Source organism: Ricinus communis, chromosome 5 (genome assembly GCF_019578655.1).
Source record: "Ricinus communis isolate WT05 ecotype wild-type chromosome 5, ASM1957865v1, whole genome shotgun sequence".
NCBI classification, from domain to species: Eukaryota; Viridiplantae; Streptophyta; class Magnoliopsida; order Malpighiales; family Euphorbiaceae; genus Ricinus; species Ricinus communis.
Window position 1 is genome coordinate 5,135,931 of NC_063260.1, and position 19,094 is coordinate 5,155,024.

Below are 19,094 nucleotides of genomic sequence, written 5' to 3' on the forward strand. Positions count from 1 at the left end.
GTTTACACTTTTAAGAAATTTTTTATAATTCAAGTTGTTCTTGAGTTGGCATGATTTTTGCATTAGTGATATTTTTTTGAGTAATATTTTGAAGCTGAGTATGATTGTTCTTCATGATTTTTGCAAAGATTAATTTCTAAGTTACTATTTACTTGAGGACACGTAAAGGTTTAAGTGTGGGGGTATTTGATTAGACCATATTATATATATGTATATATTTAGGATGTTTTAGAGCGCTTGATATATTTTATATATATAATATGGTGATAGTATATGTTTTTACCTCACTTTAACTTAATTGTCCAAATTCAAATAATATTAGCCAAAGAGAAAAAATATGCACAAATCTGAAAAAATAAGACATGTTCCTGTCAGGGCCCAAGATTCATATGCATGGACCGACTATTTGCAAGGCCTTACTGAAAATTGCATAGCCCAAGGAGGGCAAACTAGTTTTTTTTTTTATTTATAAATTTTTATTAGTTTGTTATTTCAATAAGGATAATTAAGAGTTGTTATAAAATAACTTTTAAAAGTCTTATGTTGAGAAGATGACTTTAAAAAAGAATCTCTATAAATTTATATGAGTATTAGAAACTAGACGCCCTACTCATTATTCATACTATGTCCGTCATTTCCCTCGTGCAATTCTCCATACAGTTCTTCATCATAAATATTTTAATTTTAGATTTTTGTTACTTTCTCAAGATCAAAATCTTTTTTGAGAAATAAAAAATGAGGATAAATCATCTTCCTACCTTGAAGATATTTTGAATCTAAAGGGAGCTTTTATTTTCTATTTTATTTTCATGTTTAACTATTTAATTACTATGATCATGTGATTAAATATATTATGCTAAATTTTTCTAATATTTAGTTTAGCCTATTTACTTATATCAACCTTGTTATTATTTTATTTAGTGAATGATTTTTTTGTCAATATATTTTTATTAATTTCAATTATTATTATTATTATTTAACCATCATATTAATGCAATAATAATAACTGTTATAAAATATTTAGGTTGAATGAATTAGACACATGATGTGTCTAAGTTAGTACTTTTAAATGCATGAATCGTTCTTATAGTAAAAGCGGTAAAACATTGCGAGATCGATCTCTTAAGGAACTATGAGGTTACTTATTATAAAGACTAATTATCAACACAAAACAATAAAAATAAATCTAAACCAATATTTTTGAGAAAATAATATTCATAAAATAAAGTAACCAAATAATAAATAAATATGCAATGCAAATGCTTATTATTTAAAACTATATGCTAAAGACAATATTTAGTCTGACCATTTACTTAGTAATCCCATTGTTTTATTTGAAACCTAGATCTAATGAGACGGTGATGTGACTTTTCATTTAGCTACTCAAACTAATGATGTAATTAAAATTTTTTCTACCAATATAGATTAAAGCAAATATGGTGTCTCTAATATATTCAATCTAAATATTTTCATAACAATTACTATTGTTAAATTAATATGATAGTTAACTAACAATAATAATTGAAACTAGTAAAGATATGAAGGTAAATAAATCATTCATTAAATAAATAAATAACAAAGTTCATACAAAGTAAAAAAGGCTAAACTAAATACTTATGAAAACTAGTCTAACATATTTAACGCGATGATCATGGTATTAAATAGAAAGATATAAAATAAGACTGAAAATTAAAGCTCTTTTTAGATCCACAATCTTTTAAGTAAGAAGATGATTGGTCCTTACTCTCCATTTTTTGAAAAGCTTTTTACATCTTTAAGAAAATAATGAAAACTAAAACTAAAATGTTCATGGAAGCACTATAGAGAATTGTAGAGAAAAGATTGGTAGACAAATACAGATGGGAGATATAACAGAGAGCAGATAAGAGAGACATCTCCTCTTTCTTTTAGAATTAGGTTTATAGAGATATATATAAAGCAGAGTCCTCCTCCAAATAAGTCTCCTTAAAGATAAATATACCCAATATAAGTATATCTAATAGATAAGGTGTCCTTAACTCCACCAAATATTATTCCATAAATAACTATTAATGTAAATCCTAATAATTGTATAAAATTACTAAAATGTCCCTTAGGTAAATAGTAAAATTGGGCTAGAACAACAAATAGCAGGTCCATATGTCTTAATATTGGGCATTGATATGAACATGTCAAATTAAGTTCATTTTTTAGTATTTTTCTCCACATTTTCCTCTTTGACTAATATTACTTGAATTTAGACAATGAAATTTAAGTGAGATATTAACACTTATTTTCACCATATTATATATATAAAATATACTATTAAAGTACTAAAATATTCTAAATATATATATACATAACAGGGACCTCTTTGGCTAATATTACTTGAACTCAATCTATATTTATATAAGGAACTTTAGTTGTATCATTAGCTTAAGTGATTAAAGAAAAAAGAATCTCACTATCTCATTCATTAATTAGATCTGCGTTTAGTATCAAATAAGGGGATTACTAAGTAATTGGCTAGACTAGATACTGCTTCTATCATATAGATTAAAATAATTTCATTGCATATTAACTTTATTAGCTCATTTTATTATTTTATAAATATTATATTTTCTCAAAGTATTAGTTAGAGTATTTAGATTTATTTTTATTATTTTGTGATTAATAGTTAATCTTTACAATAGGTGGACTCATAGTTTTTTTCAGAGATTGACCTTGAAATATCTTACCGCTTTTACTATAAAAACGGTTCATGCACTTGTGAGTACTAAGTTTAATACATCATTCTTACATCTATCTAATTTAGAAAATTATAATTGAATTTTACACTTAGTTTTATTTTGATTATAAAACTTGAATTTATTTTATTTCTATTATTCAACTTTAATTTTGGAACAATTTAGTTACTTTACTAATAAGGAATTGACATATTGCATATTTTTCTTAATTATTCTTTTTTTATTAATAATTTTTATCATGTTTCATTTACAAAATGATTGATTGAATTTTAAGTCAATCAAAGTTTGTGAAACCATTATGTATGAGTATTATAGTTGATCGTGACATTAAGGAACTAGCAATTCATAGATCCTTCTTCCTATTTCAAATACCCAATTACAAATTTTAATAATTTTATAATTTATTGCAAAAAAAAAAAAAGAAAAAGAAAAAGAGACAAGAAAAATAAAAGAGAGTTTGATACATATTGACTCAACATAAGCAAACAAAAATAAGTGCGATTAGTTTGTTGATGATGAGCTTATATTATAAAGATTTAATTTTGACAATTAGATGTATTAAATTTAATATTTATTTAGAGGTAAATTTACTTCTTTGCCTAAATATTAAGCTCCAAAATGAGCTATTTTTTATTTTTTAACACAAATTTATTTATTTAAAAATAAACAATACTCAATTTTAAAGATAGATTTTTATTTCAATAATAGGCCCAAATCAAACTCGATATCCCAATTGTCTCCGATTATGCATTGTGCCACATTCTATGTAAACCTGTTCATGAGATTGGTTACTCGAAATTTTTTGGATTTAAACATTTATTTTTTATGTTAAATTTATTCAAAATTCAAATATGTAAAAGCCCATTTTTTTTAAACAAACTTGAAAAAGTTATTTCTTTTAAGCACGTTCGTCCAATAAATTTGTTCTGGTCTAAATCATTTTAAGAAAATATTATATATTTTCTATGATAAGCCGAGTTTGATCAAAAGTTTAGTCGAACTAGACCAAATCTAAATTTAGATTTAAAAATTTTAAGACCGGAACCAGCCAGCCCAAAGTTTAACAGGTCTACTTGTATGTATCCTCCAAAAGAAGCGGCAGGGACGACCAACAAAGTAACAAACCCCCTGAAAATTACAATGACAACGTGTAGCTCAAAATTCAAGTTTCCCGCCGCGAAGGCCAGGACCGCCTTTTACCTAATAACAGCCACTGGCCTCACTGTCCATGCTGCCAACCGCCTCAATTTCACGTTTCTGCCATCTCTCGATCACTCATCTTCTCTCTTTCCTGACAAAATTAGGGCTGCATTCCACGCCGTTATTCATTCTTCTCGCGCAATCTCCACCGTACTATTCTTCTCTCCACTTTTTAATTTATGTCTCACAGCTTATTTCATTATTCGATACTGCATTTTGATTTTGAATTTAATTTGTTTTTAAAACTCTGTACTTTTTGGTGGCGCAGATTGCTTTCACTGTTGCAGACTATAAGTATTCTTTGCTAGCGCTGCCGGAAGATTCCGACGAGTATCGTCGCAAACTGTCTGAGGTTTGTGTTCGTATTAGATAATTTATGATGATAATTTGCAATCGGATACTGTCCTTTTATCTTTTTAAAGTTCGACAACCATTCTATAATTCTTTTTTTGTTTAATTTATGTTTTTTGAGATTTATTTTTCAAGAACCTTTTGTTGTTGTTAATTTAATTGAAGCCTTGTACAATCATGTCAAATGATTTGATTTAAGTGGCTATACGCTTTATAAATAAGAAGTTGAATTGTACTTTTGCATTTTTAGACTATCAGAACAAACGATATACTGTTGAGGAAAAACAATAAAAATAGAAAAAGAGGTAAGAAAAAATTGCTGCACCTTAGAAAATTGCAATAGCTTCTAGCTTTTGGAGTTAAGCTAAGATTTGATCTTTTTCTCGCATTTAGGTTCATTTACGTTCGGCCAAAAGAATACTGAAATTATGTGAAGCCAATAAAGGTTTCTACGTGAAAGCTGGTCAGTTTGTTGCTGCAATGCGACAAGTACCAAAAGAGTACTCTTCCACCCTTTCCTCCTTACAGGATCAGGTCTGAATGTTTTCCACTTGTGGTTACTCATGCTCATTTGTTCTCCTGTTCAATGGTATTCGTATTCTAACTTTCTGGTCAATAATTCTGCAGGCTGTTCCTTGTCATTTTAAAGCCATAAAGGAAGTATTAATCAACAATCTTGGTCAGGATTTATCAAGGATGTAAGCCATTTTTAAATTGGCTACGTATGCTGTAAAGGATATAGTTGACCATTAAGCCATTGGTTTCACAGAAAATTATTTATCCTTTTTTGAATTATTGTTTGGTGACATCTTTTCTTGTTTCTATTGTTATTTTTTGGCAACTACTGACACCATTGCTGATTTCTATCCCTAATTTTATCTATTTTTCGTATTGTGTATAAGATTAAGTTTTGTGTGTAAATCTTGTGTAAAATAGTTTCTTTGCATGCATATTTCTCTGAGAGGTAGGATTTATCAATGGAGTACGATGAAAAATTTTCTTTTCCTTTCATGATTTGTTTCCTTATAATTAATTAAAATAAATATTTTTGGATTAAATAAAACTTTTAAATGTCTGCCATGCATCACATACTAATATGTGTTGTTAGTATTTTGTTGCGTTTTAATTATAACCATTGCATGTATAAATATAATGCCCCTAATAGATGTTCGTGAAATCAAATTCTATTTGGAAATGAAATAACTTATACCTTTTGTGTCTGGTTAATATATAGAAGTTTATTGCCAGCTTGATTTTGTGAATTAGGTTTTGGAATGCGTGCCAGTTCATCAAAGACTCGTTTAATTTATAAACCATCAACTTCCAGTCTAATGAACCTTCTACTGGTTCATACGTTCAGGTTGCCTTATCCTTAGTTATGGTAGAATTTGAATTTTGGTTATATGATCTTACAATTCCAATCAATTGATCAATGGTCAATAATTTGGTTTGTTTACCCTTCACATTCTCTGGTTTCTTATTGGAGGAATTTACATGTGCCTTTATCTTGTCATCTTTTCCAAAATTGAAGTAGGTGCATCATGTTAGGTACTAATTCATGTAGGAGAAACCTAAGAAAGGATTTTGGCTTCCGGACGTGTTAATATCATGATGCTTTTTACGATAAAGATTTGTAATTGGCATACTTTTTTGTTCATTACTTCTTATGATAATCAAAACAAGAAAAGGGAACCTTTATTATTTCTTTCCTGTTTCCTTAGTTTCCTCGTTTTCGACTCTGTCCCATTGCTTTTGCGCCTTTATCAGCAAGTAGTCTATCTTAACCTGTATCTCCTCTGATTATGAGAGTGGTTGCATATCAGAAATGCACTGCCTTTTGTTTAGCAATGTTTGTAAGTCGTCAGGATGTTCTAATGACCTTTTTCTCTTTTCCCAACTTGTTAGATTCTTGTCATTTGATGAACAACCGATAGCTGCTGCATCTATCGCGCAAGTACATCGTGCTGTGCTAAAAGATTCTCAACAAGTAGCAATTAAGGTTAGTTTGCATTTTAGATTCAGTTCAATTATCTTGTTGTTCCCACCTTTTGCTATATGATCATTATACATTGTTTAAATTGCAGCTCATTATCTAGGTGATAATTGAGATCTCAAAAGCTTAAAAATATTAGAAGTCATCCATACATAAAAGGAGGAATAAAATCATTGAGAGGAGAATGACTAAAACTGATAATTTTTTCTTAAAATACTTTATCTTTGTCATTGCCATGTTGAAGTTATGATAAGATAGAAGTGAAAGAGAGTGAAGCCAAGTTAGATACTGGGTGTCTATGAATTGTAATCTGTATGGTAATATAAAAGAGGAAGAGATAGTCTATTTTGAAAGGAGAAGAATACAGTAGCATGTGATTTAGACCACATGTGAAAACAATTCGACCAATGGGGGTAATAAAGATAAAGATCTTAACTTAGTTATTTGTGAGGCTCTACAGATTATAAGTAAATCTTATTTAATATTCTTATGACTCTTATTTGTTTCTCAAGATTTTGATTTAATGCTTTCCCTCTTAGAAAATTTGTAAAGGATATCATAAATTCAATAAAAAAGTGCGAGAATCAAGAAAGGAGAGAGAATATTAATGATAATTAATATTTTATATTCATTGGTTGACCAATTATTTATATCTCTATAATAAAACATAATTACAAATAAATATACTAAGTAAAAAACTGAGATTCTGAGAGATGCAAATGTGATACATGATTTATGGTATTCCATACACATGCTCCAAGTTTTCATATTTGAGAAGTTATTCTCTTAGGAATTGTTTAGGTTGAGGGATTTTAGAATCTGTGCATTTAATTAAAATCCATGGATTTAAAATCTATAGATTTTCATAATTCCATCGTTCGGATTAAACATAAAATAATGGATTTTTGTTTAAAGTTAAGGATAATTTTGGCATAAAAATAAATTTATTAGGGACAATATTGGAATAAAAAAGTAATATAACAATCCATCATTATTTTAAAATGGTGGATTTTAGACTTTTCCACCTACTAGGTGGGAAATTTAAACCCTAACAAATGAGGGATTTTAGTAGGTGAGGTATGTTTATAAAATATGGATTTAGGCCACATTTTTATTTGCCAAATGATGGATTTAAGCTAAATCTATAGATTTTACAAAATGCAAAACCCATCTCTAGATCCCTGTACTTTTTGAGTTTATTTTACTCAGTCCTTGATAAGCGATTGCATTTTAATAAATCCCTGTATTTCTATTTATATAACTTTTAGATCCTTCCATTAGGAGGGTGCATACAAACGCCATTAATGCGAGTGATTATAAGAAAATTATGCCAACAAGATAATGAAACTTTCAACTTTAGTTCATTGAGTCCCTAGAATTCTTTTTGTTATTTTAAAGAATCCCTGAAATTTTTAATTTTGGTTCATTAGGTCCTTAAAATTTATATAATTTTTTTGTTATATTTTCCGCATTCAAACATTAATTGGGCCTTGATTTACTATATGTCATTACATTGAATATACACAATTTTTAATTTGTATAAGAGAATTGTCGTACACTTATTCCGTCTCATTTTTATTATTTTGTCTATTTCTTTTATTTAATGTGAAAAATAATTTTTGTAAAAATTGCAATGTAAGATTGTTCATTAAATTTAGATTTTTTTTTTATAAAAATTCTTTTTATCCCAATGCATTCTAAAAATTTGTGAATTTCCTCCGATAATATATAATCAATAGTGTGACTTAACTTTTGTTTTGCAAGCTAATTTTTTCTTAATAAATATCAATCTTAGCAATTCATTAAACTGTCATCCAAAAAGAATATGGTGAGGATCTTTTTGAAATAAGTTGTTGTATATCTGTTTAGGAGGTGATTTTTTGAATTGCATGTATCATACAAAGATGACATTGCATCTAGAGACAAATTGCTCTTTAGTTTCTCAACTTTAATATTTTTATATTACTTTCATTTTTCGCCTCATTCACATTTTTATTTTATTTTATTGTTTATCGTTAAAGTTTTCTCTTGGAAAGAAGCTCTCAAAATTAACCGACGTTTATGTAAGGACTTAAAAATTGAAAAGATAAAAGCACAAGGATATCTCAAAAAAAAAAAAAAATCTTTAAGGACTTAATGAACCAAAATTAAGTATTTTACTAGCATATTTAACGTCTATAAGCATGCCCTTGATGGAAGGACTTAAAAATGATAAAAATAAAAGTATAAGGATTTATTAAAACAATCAATTATTAGGGCCTAAGTAAAATAAAGGTAGAGAAGTACAAGGACTTAAAGCTGGGTTTTGCCTTTACAAAATCCCTCAATCCAAACAACACCTTAATAGATTTACAACATGCAAGTTCTTGAAATATGTTTGGTTGTGTGACCTATTCGTGAAGTATGGATCTTGCAGGATTAAAAGGATGGGACACCCATGATTGGACAGCAGTACGCACTAAAATAGATTAAGGAGAAGATAAACATAATGATGTTCTATTCTATGGATTTTTATTATCCTACTAATTATTAACAACTTATCTACACTAATATTGATATCTGACTTAGGTTCCACTTATGATGGAATGAGTGGATTCCATGAATGTATACCACTACACCACCAAGCATAAAAATGTGGTTTATGAGGACGTGAAAATATTGGAGCAAGAAATGAAACTCTCTATTTCTTGATTTCTAAGTGAAGCTCATTGGGTATAAGAGGTAATATTTAGGTTAAAATTTATGAATTCAGTTCATTACATTTAGGTGTAATGTAATTGTTTTCTTAACTTATGCATGTTGAAAATCTTGGACATGTAAAATTATTTGAATCTATGTGATTCAATCAATTTCTCATAAGTTGCAAAATCCACACACTCTTAAGCTACATGTTTATGCTGGGAGGAGTAGTGGAATGCATTATAAGTGGAACGTGAGTTAGATGATAATATTAGTGTAGATAAATTATCAGTGATTAGTAGGATAATCGCTATCCAAAAGAAAAGAACATTGTTGTGTTTATCTTCTCGTTTTTTAAATTTTGATAAGTATGGCAAATAAAGTCAACAATGCATCATTTTTGGCAGAGCCATAACCAAGTGTTAAATTATTATATTTCCTAAACTATGTGTTTGCTATATTGTGTGTATTATAATATTTTCTTTATGAGTGTGGATTGTGATTGGGTATTATAATACTTTTTGATAGTGTGTTATGATTTTATCGGGTGGAAGTTCCTATAAATAGGCTCGGCTCCATGCAAATTTACTAAGACATATTGAAAGAATAAAAACTTAAATAACTTCATGTTTGTTTCTTTGGGGAATTTCAGCTAGAGCTGGTTCTTGTTTTGTTTAATCAATTACTTATTGGACCAATGTTGGCATTAGAGCTGGATTTTGCCGAAGTTATATGGTTGCCCATGGTCTAATTGGTGATGACCACCGGGGAAATGATCAAGAGATGTAGGCTGTTTGGAGCTCTATCCGCGACTATGCAGCGACAATTTGAGCCTTAAAACTCACTGTTGATCAAAGATTAATATAATTAATCAGGCTTATTGCTCCAAATTTTGATGTCATCAGGAATCAGGACAATCAATAGGAATTTGCTAGAGACATTCCTCATGGCTAGCATGCGATTGAACCAGTTCCTATATATCATAATTTACGTAGGCAACATGTCTTGATGACATGCTTGATTAATTGGACTGATTAGTTCTTCTTCTCTAAGATTGATGTCAAAAGCGAATACCATGATATCAGATTCAAAATTAGACTCGGATATCAATGAAAGACTGCATTCAAGCCAGCAGATGGCTCTTATGAATGGTTAGTCATTCCTTTTAGAGTGACTAATGCCCCTAGCACTCTTCATATGGCTTATGAACCAGGGCTTCAACCTTTTTCTTTTAAATTGTGGTGGTCTATTTTGATGATAGTCTGATATACAGTCAAGACGAAAGGAGCAAAATGAACGTTTGAGAGAAGTGCTCAAAGTACTTCAATACTATAAGTGTATGAAAATCTGAAGAGTGCAACATTATGACTTAAAAGTAACTTTTTCTGGATTATATCATTAACAAAGAAGGGATTCGAGTAGAGAAGAAAATATCAAGGCGATGAAAGAATGTCCAACAGCCAAGACTGTCACTGAAGTCTGTACATTTCAGGGACTTGCTACTTTTAATCAATGGTTCATCCAAAATTTTAGCATTATTGTTGCACCACTCACCAAGTGCTTAGGAAGGAAACTTCAGTATGGACAAGAAGCTGAGTTAGAGCTTTCCAATGGTCAAATTAAAACTTTGATTAAATCCAGTTTTAACATGGCCTAATTTTGAGAAATTATTTTAAGTGAAAGTGTGGTGCTAATGCTAGAGGAATTAAAGACGTACTATTGTAAGAAAACTGAAACATACTAGAACATGATTTATTATGATATATGCCTAGTGTCAGTCTTCTTTCTCTCAAATTCTTCTATTTTTTTTATTCTGGGAAATACCTGTATTTTAGCACTTTAATTTTCAAAGTTCAGAATTTATGAATTGTATAGAGTTGCCCTCGTTAATGTAGTAGAAAAAAAGTAAAGGTGTTATGGAAATCAACATGGTGAAGAAAGTAACGGTGTTTGAAATGCTATGGGAATAAAAACAGCCTCCAGTGAATCATGAATGTGAATTTTGATGTTGAACTGTTGATTACTGGGCAGGATTAAATGGCTTATATCGTTGTCATCATCATCATTTTAAAAATTCTTTTGGCTGTTATGATCTTGATTTTGTGCATATTTTTAATAGTCATTAGCTTTTTCATTCTTATTTTCCGACTTGTGAATGATACTTGGGATTACTTTTCCTTTCTGCACATAGGTACAATACCCTGGCCTAGAACAGCAGATGACAATCGACACAATGACAATGTCATGCCTTTCAAAATCTGTTGCATGGGTGTGTGCTAAATATTTCAATATTATTTAAGTTTTATGTCCATTGCACAGTATTGATGTCATATTCTAGTGATTTTGGATGTGGATTTCTTTTCATGATTACTAAGAAAGCTGTTTCCTTTTCTAGCTTTTGACATAGAAAATTGTGCTATAGGTTCTTACAGTTGAATTTTAAAGGATAGTTTTTCTATAAACAGGTTTAGAGTTTGTAAGATGCATTTGTTTTGGTTTTTCTTTTGAACTTTTCTTTTTTAAATTGGTAAAAGTGGTCAATTTTTCCTTCACTGCTGCCCAAGGAAGAGCAGCAAACAGTTCACAGGAATAGCAAGTCTACTGTTATCTATGTTATTGCACTTGATCAGGGTCTTAAAGGTATTGATGTACAATGGTGACGGTGAATGTTTTGAAGATAAATTAAGTGGGAAAAATGAAATGAAGTAAAACAGATTAAATTTTTAGGTGATGACACCTTGTAGAGTAGTCAAAATAAAGAAAAAAGAAAAACAGAAGGGGATATAACTAGGTCATTGTTTGGAGCAGCTAGTGCCTAGTGGGCAGTGATAACTGTAATTGATAGCACTGTTATAATGTCCTCAACCTCTCTATTTTTTCCACGTGTCAATACAGTGATTTTCAATCTATGGTGAACTACCATCAAAATCTCCTCTTATAGGCACCATCATTATTAGTAGGATTTCACTTATTCATATCTCATCTAATCTCTTTAGTTACCTAAGTATGCTTCTTTTCTGGATGTTGCTCAATTACTACCATTCGCCCCAATGAATACCCTTTCTTTAAAATCTTGTCTGCACAGATTTTCCCTGATTATAGGTTTGACTGGTTGATTTCAGAGTTCACAAAGGCTATTTCTTCAGAACTTGGTGAGTTATATATAATAGTTGTGGTTATGCCTGTCTTTCTTCCTGTTAAAAAATGAGTTAGATTCTTCCTTATCTACTAAGTTTTAGAAAGAGAAATACTAGAAAAATTGTTCTAAGGAAGTGTAAAATTTATTTTTCATTTATGTATGCATGTGATATTGAGCTTGGACAATTGGTCTACCTTGTTACAATTAATTAGATCCCTTTTGGCCGTCCTTAAATTTGGAGAAGAAGACTTTGAAAAGTTCTAGAATAATTTCTTGCAATTCCTTTTGTGCTCTCTACCCTGAATTCATAGTATCATTTTTTTCGTTCAAAACTCAACGAAGGCTAACATTCTAAGGTGTGGGCTTTATTTTGTTTGTGATCCTCTAATAACCAATAACGATGTTGCAGAAGAGACTTAACAAAGTGTCATTCTCTGGTATTTCTGTTGTGTTGTGTCATCAGGAGAATTAATATTTCGTATCTTTCTTCATCGCCTTGTTTCTTGTTATGGCAGCTTTTAGGAAATGTGTGAGTTTAGAGCTGTCAGGAAATTAATAGGAAACAAAATTTAGAACATGGAACCAATGTACCATTTTGTATTTACTGTTTTTTGGTGGTTGGAAAAAATAGCTGGATTATTTATTAATTGAAGTTTGCCTTTGTAGTTAATACAGGATACTTCTCTATGGATCTCTGCCTTCAGGAATCTTGAAGCATCATCCTTTTTCATTACTATTTCCACTTCTACTTTTGGAGAATGCTTATGCTTCAATAGATTTGTAGTATATCCATTTTTTACATCTTGTTAACAATGTAAGGGGGATCACTATTCACTATATATAGTTACTTCTCTAATAAGATGGTGTTCTAATTGAAATGTAAAAATGAAAAGTCGATCTATTAAACACAAGTTTATAAGTTTCTTTTACTCGAGTGTCTGTACTAGTATTGCCTATTTGGTGTACTTGTCTTCAGCTTCTTGCTTAAATGCCACTTACTTGAGATCACAATGTTGAATATAGTCTTTTAAGTTGTGCTTGAAGATGCATAAAAGGGATAATGCCTTGGACTTCTCCATCATTCTGCAGATTTCATACAGGAGGCAGGAAATTCAGAGAGAACTGCTAAAAATTTTAAAAACAAGAACATTGTGAAGGTTCCTCAAATATTTTGGGTAGGATAGTGAATTTTCCCTTTCTTTTTTGAAAACAATATCAATTATATTGCTGAATATTTGTCTAGTCTTGATCTGTGTTTATGTTTTGGCCAAGCTGACCACCATCTGAATGCTTCCAGGAATTGACGACAAGACAGGTTCTGACAATGGAATTTTGCCATGGGCACAAGGTATGTTTGTTGAGCCTGGCTGATATGATTTCATTAGATCTTTTGAGGTTGAAGGGATGAATTGATTGGGATATCACTCTAGATAAATTGTTGATAGACAGAAGCTCAGCTTTCTTCAACATGAACAGAATGACTCATAAGTCACTCATTGGTCCAACTTCCGTTAAAACTCTACCTCACATGTTATAGAGCCTAAGGCTTCTCTCTTGCCAATTCTAATTCAAAAAGATAAACTAATTAAATACTTACATACATTGCATGCACACAGATAAATAAATAGTTAGTTTAGGCTGTCTGTATAAATTTTAAGTTCTTTTGGCATTTTAGGTTCTTGAAGTATGTTACACTTCAGCACCTTTTCTTCTATGCTGAACTGTTGGTAACCCCGAGAATGAAGCCAGTTATTCTAGACCACTCTACCAGTTAAATTCACAAGGCTTGTGACTTGGTTATTATGTGCCATTAACAGGATTTTCATTAGATTTCAGGTTGATGATGTGGAATTTTTGAAGGAAATGGAAATAAATCCTGGAAAGGTGGGTTTTATGAGCACATTGTGATTTTGATTCTGCAAACTTACATGAGTTCCTCAAATATGAGGTTGTTTTAAATGATCAAGAACATTGCATGTATGATCTTTGTATATTATGGATCATTAGCACTCAAAACATGATGGTGAATCATAATTTGCAGACTGGCTCTGCTTCTGGCTTGAAAATTGCATGGGTTCTCTTCAAGTATTTGATAATTCTTTTTTTTGAATCTCTCTCAAATGTTTGTCATGATAAAGTGGAGAAAATCTTCTTTCATAGCCTGTCATCACTTTGTTTGGATAGTAGGTGGCAAAAGCATTGGTTGAAGTCTTTGCTGAAATGATATTCATCCATGGGTTTGTGCATGGAGATCCACATCCTGGAAACATATTTATTTCTCCAGAAGGTCCAAATCGCTTTTCCTTGGGTATGTTGAAATCACTCCGTTAAAATGAAATTATCTTTTACCAAAACAGCTTATGGCTTGTGGTATGATTTTAACTATACTTCTGTCTGAATGATTCATGGAGTTCTTCTTGATCATGGAATCTACAAACAATTAGATGACAAATTCAGGCACAACTATTGCCAGCTCTGGAAGGCATTGATTCTTCAGGACTCGCATCAAATAGAGCAGCTTGGTGAAAGATTCAATGTTGGGAAGTACTCTAGATACTTCCCAGTAATATTCACAGGAAGAACCATTCACAGGTGCTCTTTATTAAGCCTTTCGCTTTGTGAATAGTGATCAAAATTCTGTAACTAAAATTTCAGATTGTATTTTGGCCCAAGAACTTTTTAACACCTTTCAGTATTCTGTGTCAAAATGTGTGATGGTTGTTCAATCTGTTGCCTCTGTTTTCTTCTTGATCTTTTATTTTTAACATTTCTTCTTTTCTTCCTAATCTTTTACCCAGTTCTAGTTTTCTTCCTCCACAAAGACTTGCTAGAGGAGCTTGTTTCACTTCTTGCAAATCAGACTATTTCTCTAGATCAAATTAATGAAAAAGCAAGAATAGCCTGCCAATCTTTTCTCATTCTTTGGTGCATCTGATATTACCGCCCTATGCGTCCTGTTCCAAGCATCAAGCTCAGTAGCTAGACTCTTCTTGTCATCACTGTCTACTTCAACATCAAATGGCTTAGAGAAATGTCCCTTTCTTTTTTCACATCTTGGATGCTTGAGTCAGATCTAGTAGCTAAAGGAACCTAAACCCATAGTTAAGCATGTACACTCTTAGATATACGTGTTTTCAAGGTATCTGCAGTTCAGTTCAGACATGTGGTGCAGTGTGCTTTTTTGACAGAATATATCACTCTTAACAGTCTAGTTATCAAGTTAGATATGGCAATTTTATGAGTTTGTGAATCACCAATTCTCTCTTCATAAGGATTCTTAGCTCTCCTCTTTAGGACACCACTGCAGGCATTTTTATTCAGGTGATAATAGATGGAAATAACCACTTTGTGTTCACTTTGTATGTCCCCATTTGTTTGCAAAAATTGCCAGTGGTTCAAAAGTTGGAAGAAATCATAAGTTTGTGACATTACTGACTATAAATTACTGTAGACCTTGGGGAATATTGACTAGACATTGTCGTTTCCACCTGTTAATCTTCATGGTTCGAGTTTCTTTCTACAAGGTTAGCCTCAATAGAAGGATTGTGCATTGAATTTTCAGCAAAAGCATGATCTTAGATTAGATCTTTCTTTGTCCACTGATCTAAATATATATGGCTTCAATATGCTCTCTCACCTTTCATACTGATCTTAAATTTAAAATTATGGCTAAGAGCCTGAAAACTTTAAAGTTGAAGAAGAGAGCAGAAAAATGTCAATGCTGTATGATATGTCGGTTGTCTGGGGCAGTCAACCTTTGCGCCAAGTGATATTTTTGTTTAAGTATCCAGGATGTATACATTGATGAGTGGTTATAGAAGTTTACAACCATTGACAAGAAGTTAGCTGTTGTGTTTTGCTTAGTGACAGAAGTGTATCACTTGTCTTCTCTTATTTCTCCTTTTGTAGGTGAATTCACTTGTAGGATCTTCATGATTGCTTTGTTACCCTTCTCTGTTGATCCCCTGCAAAACCTCAGTTTTCTTTTTTTGTTTTTAATAGTACAATAATCTATATTTCTGGTTAATGTGCAACAACTTAACGGAGATCTATTGTAGCTTTTATTGATGAATATTGGCAATAATGGGATGTATTGTCACATGCATCATGTTATTTACAGTAAATCAGCTCTTGGGAAAGGAATGTTGGCTGAAGAGAAAAAGGTTTTGAAGCAGGATCTGAAGTCCTTAACAATGGAGGATATATCTTCATTTATGGAGTCTCTACCACCTGACTTCCTCACAATATTGCGTACAGAGTGAGTAAAAAGAAAGTGCAGTCTCATAACCATGAATGTTGAATGAAGCAAAATTCTTGAAGCTTTGATTATTATGTTTCAGTATCAGTTCTTTGGTCATTTTATTGCAGTGGTCTTCTGAGGTCAGTCCTGAGCAAGTTGGGCGCTTCTCAGCGAGTCAGGCTATTAACCTATGCCAAATATGCAGTATATGGTCTCCCTCGGATGTTGAATCCTGACTCTGGTAAAAGTAATAAAGTATTAGTTCTGTTGATTCCTTTAGATGTCTGTCAGTCCTCTTGCTAACTAGAAAGAGCCTATGTGTGTGCAAAAGTTAGGAGAAAAGAAAGAGGAGAGGTTTGAGTTACTTTTCCTTATTCTTAGAAATGATGAACAGGTTCAATCTCCACATAGAAGGCATATATGCCAAATGTCTTTTTTCTTTTTTCAATTTATTTATTTTAGTTATACATATGCAGCTTATTTTCATTTAACTGCTAATTTGTGCTTTCAGATTCTGCAATAAAATATGCTTTTTCCAGTTTGAAGACAAATGTGAGTTACCTTTGGTTACGGCTTATTGTTGGTAAGAACAGCATTTTTGGTTCATTGTTTAATCTACTAGTGCCATTTATTTTATTGAATTTTGATCTAAACTTCAGTATTTCTCTATTTATAGAGGTACTGGATCTCCTTTCTTGGTTGAAGGAGGTAAAGCGGTTTCTGTATACCTTGTGTAGAACAGTTTTAAGTGCTGCTGCGATGGTGTAAGGGGTATTTTGGCCAGAGGTGGAACTGAACTTGCATTATTCCCTTGCGACAAATTGTATCCTGGGCGTGCATCAGGATTCAGGACTGAAACTTGCAAGCATGCTGTTGTATTGAAATGCTGTGTTGTCCAAAGGAATTATGACCTGCGATAGTAGCCTGCTGCTTAGTCTTTAGTGCATATGCCCCACGATGTAGGAATTCGTAGAAGCTCACATCTTTGTAACAATATAGTAATTCAGAAGCTTGGAGAAAAATATAAAAGTGATTTAGATGTCTCACGTTATTGCCTGGGACCCCGGCCAAAATTCTTCTCTTAGGAAATTTTTGAGCCTCCTTTATTTTAGCTCTTCTTTTGAACTCCCACCAATATTAGTAGATGGAAGATAGAAAAACTCAAACCTCTTTTATCTTTGTCTAATTTTTCCTATTTCATTTTTTACTTTTTATTTTCCTTATATGTTATGTATTACCTAATTTTATCACAATGAATGAATATTGAAATTAAAATTTTTAATTTAGTTTTTTAATGTTCAATTGTTTATATAAAGATACTAAGTTAAAATCTCTTTAATTATAATCTTGTTTAATTGTGATTGTTTTGCTTGAAATTATCACAACTTATCTATACATTTAATAGTTTACATATAAATGGCCAGATATGACAATCCATAGCTAGAGAATTTGTGCAATTTATTTGCAATAGTTTACATTTTTTTTTTTTTTTAATGTTTTGTAATTTTAAATTTTTTTCTATATTTGTGGATATATGTATCTTACTTTTTATTTCTATTTAACTTTTGGTTTGTTTTCTAATTCTACGTAATTGTAAATATTGATAATGAAAAGTTTGGGTTGCTATTTTGCCTCTATGAGGCATTCATGCGATGAAGGATTGACTGCCTGTCAAATGTTAATGTCTCATACTTGTATCGATCAAGTCTATTATTGTTACTAGTCATAATAAATGCTGAAGGGATGGCTACGTTAAATTAATATTGCGGTCTAATGAACTCCAACTGGGTGTTAAATTAATTTATTCATAAAAAAATAAAGAACATTGTTGGTGAAGACTAGGAATATTGTGGGGTGACCGGGTGCTTTGCTTGATATAAATGTCCGATGTCCACCAATTGGAGCACTTGCAGTTTAAAGTTTAAATGATTTGTATCCTTGCTATGTTCTCTTTTGCTTTCCCAATGGGGAGTTGCCGAATTCTTATTTATTGCATTATTAATTTTTAAAAGAAATAAAGTTTAATTTGGCAACTGATATTTTTATTCAGACTCAATTAAAATTTTTTTTTAAAAAGTATTTTTGGACTTTTAACTTAAATCTTTGCATGTTCGGCTCAAATTTATTTTATTTAAAAAATAACTCTTGAAATTAAAAAATAATTAAAACATTTAAATAATATTTAAAAATTATTTTATAATTTTAGTACAATTAATATAATTAAATAATAAATAGTTATTATTATCATTATTCTTACGACACCATTCACCTCTACCACCATCGGTGGTACCACTACTGCTCTCATTCACCATCATAATTAAAAATAATAAGAATATTAAAAAGTAGCAATAATTATTTTTTTATTATATTTTGTTTAAATATCAATATATATATTTTAATTTAAATAATTTATTTTGATATAAAAAATAATATTTTTTATTTTTTTATTATATCTACCCTCTTTCTAGTTCTCAATTTTATAAAAATAAGACTAATTTGACTTTATTTTAATATAAAATTAATATTTTTTTCATTTTTTATTGTATCCACTATCTTTTTAGTTTTCAATTTTATAAAAATAAGACTAATTTGAGTTAAATAAAGTATTCATAGATTTTAGAAGATGGCTAAATTGAATCCAAACAATATAGTCAATGGCCAAATTAGAATTTATTCATGAAAGATACTAAATTTTCATGCTGAATCTTATGATTCAGTCATAAAAACGAGTCATACAAACGAGGTAAACATTATTCCTTAGCAATT

At 30.7% G+C, this 19,094-nt stretch overlaps 1 protein-coding gene across 4 annotated transcripts; it reads left to right on the plus strand.

The window, feature by feature from the left end:
• Positions 1 to 3,722: 3,722 nt before the first annotated feature.
• LOC8258743 (aarF domain-containing protein kinase 1) lies at positions 3,723 to 17,610 on the plus strand. 4 transcript variants are annotated; one of them, XM_048374862.1, is made up of 16 exons: positions 3,724 to 4,076; positions 4,195 to 4,278; positions 4,671 to 4,811; positions 4,905 to 4,975; positions 6,183 to 6,276; positions 11,141 to 11,218; positions 12,035 to 12,101; positions 13,178 to 13,263; positions 13,386 to 13,436; positions 13,925 to 13,972; positions 14,276 to 14,396; positions 14,533 to 14,680; positions 16,209 to 16,346; positions 16,457 to 16,569; positions 16,840 to 16,911; positions 17,005 to 17,610. In XM_048374862.1, the coding sequence occupies exons 1-16, from the start codon at positions 3,804 to 3,806 to the stop codon at positions 17,094 to 17,096; spliced, it is 1,677 nt and encodes a 558-aa protein (XP_048230819.1). In that variant the 5' UTR covers positions 3,724 to 3,803; the 3' UTR covers positions 17,097 to 17,610. The 4 variants fall into 4 exon arrangements, with proteins under 4 accessions (XP_025014781.1, XP_048230819.1, XP_002528516.2 ...); XM_002528470.4 differs by having other exon boundaries at positions 3,725 to 4,076; positions 14,500 to 14,680; XM_048374864.1 differs by lacking the exon at positions 11,141 to 11,218 and having other exon boundaries at positions 3,726 to 4,076; positions 14,500 to 14,680.
• The last annotated feature ends 1,484 nt before the right edge of the window (positions 17,611 to 19,094 follow it).

Excerpts from the sequence above, each read along its gene's own strand:
- LOC8258743 (XM_002528470.4), top strand. The coding sequence starts at position 3,804 with ATGTATCCTCCAAAAGAAGCGGCAGGGACGACCAACAAAGTAACAAAC. Across the intron at positions 13,437-13,924 it reads AATTTTGCCATGGGCACAAG|GTTGATGATGTGGAATTTTT; the intron begins GTATGTTTGTTG and ends ATTAGATTTCAG. Across the intron at positions 16,570-16,839 it reads GATGTTGAATCCTGACTCTG|ATTCTGCAATAAAATATGCT; the intron begins GTAAAAGTAATA and ends TTGTGCTTTCAG.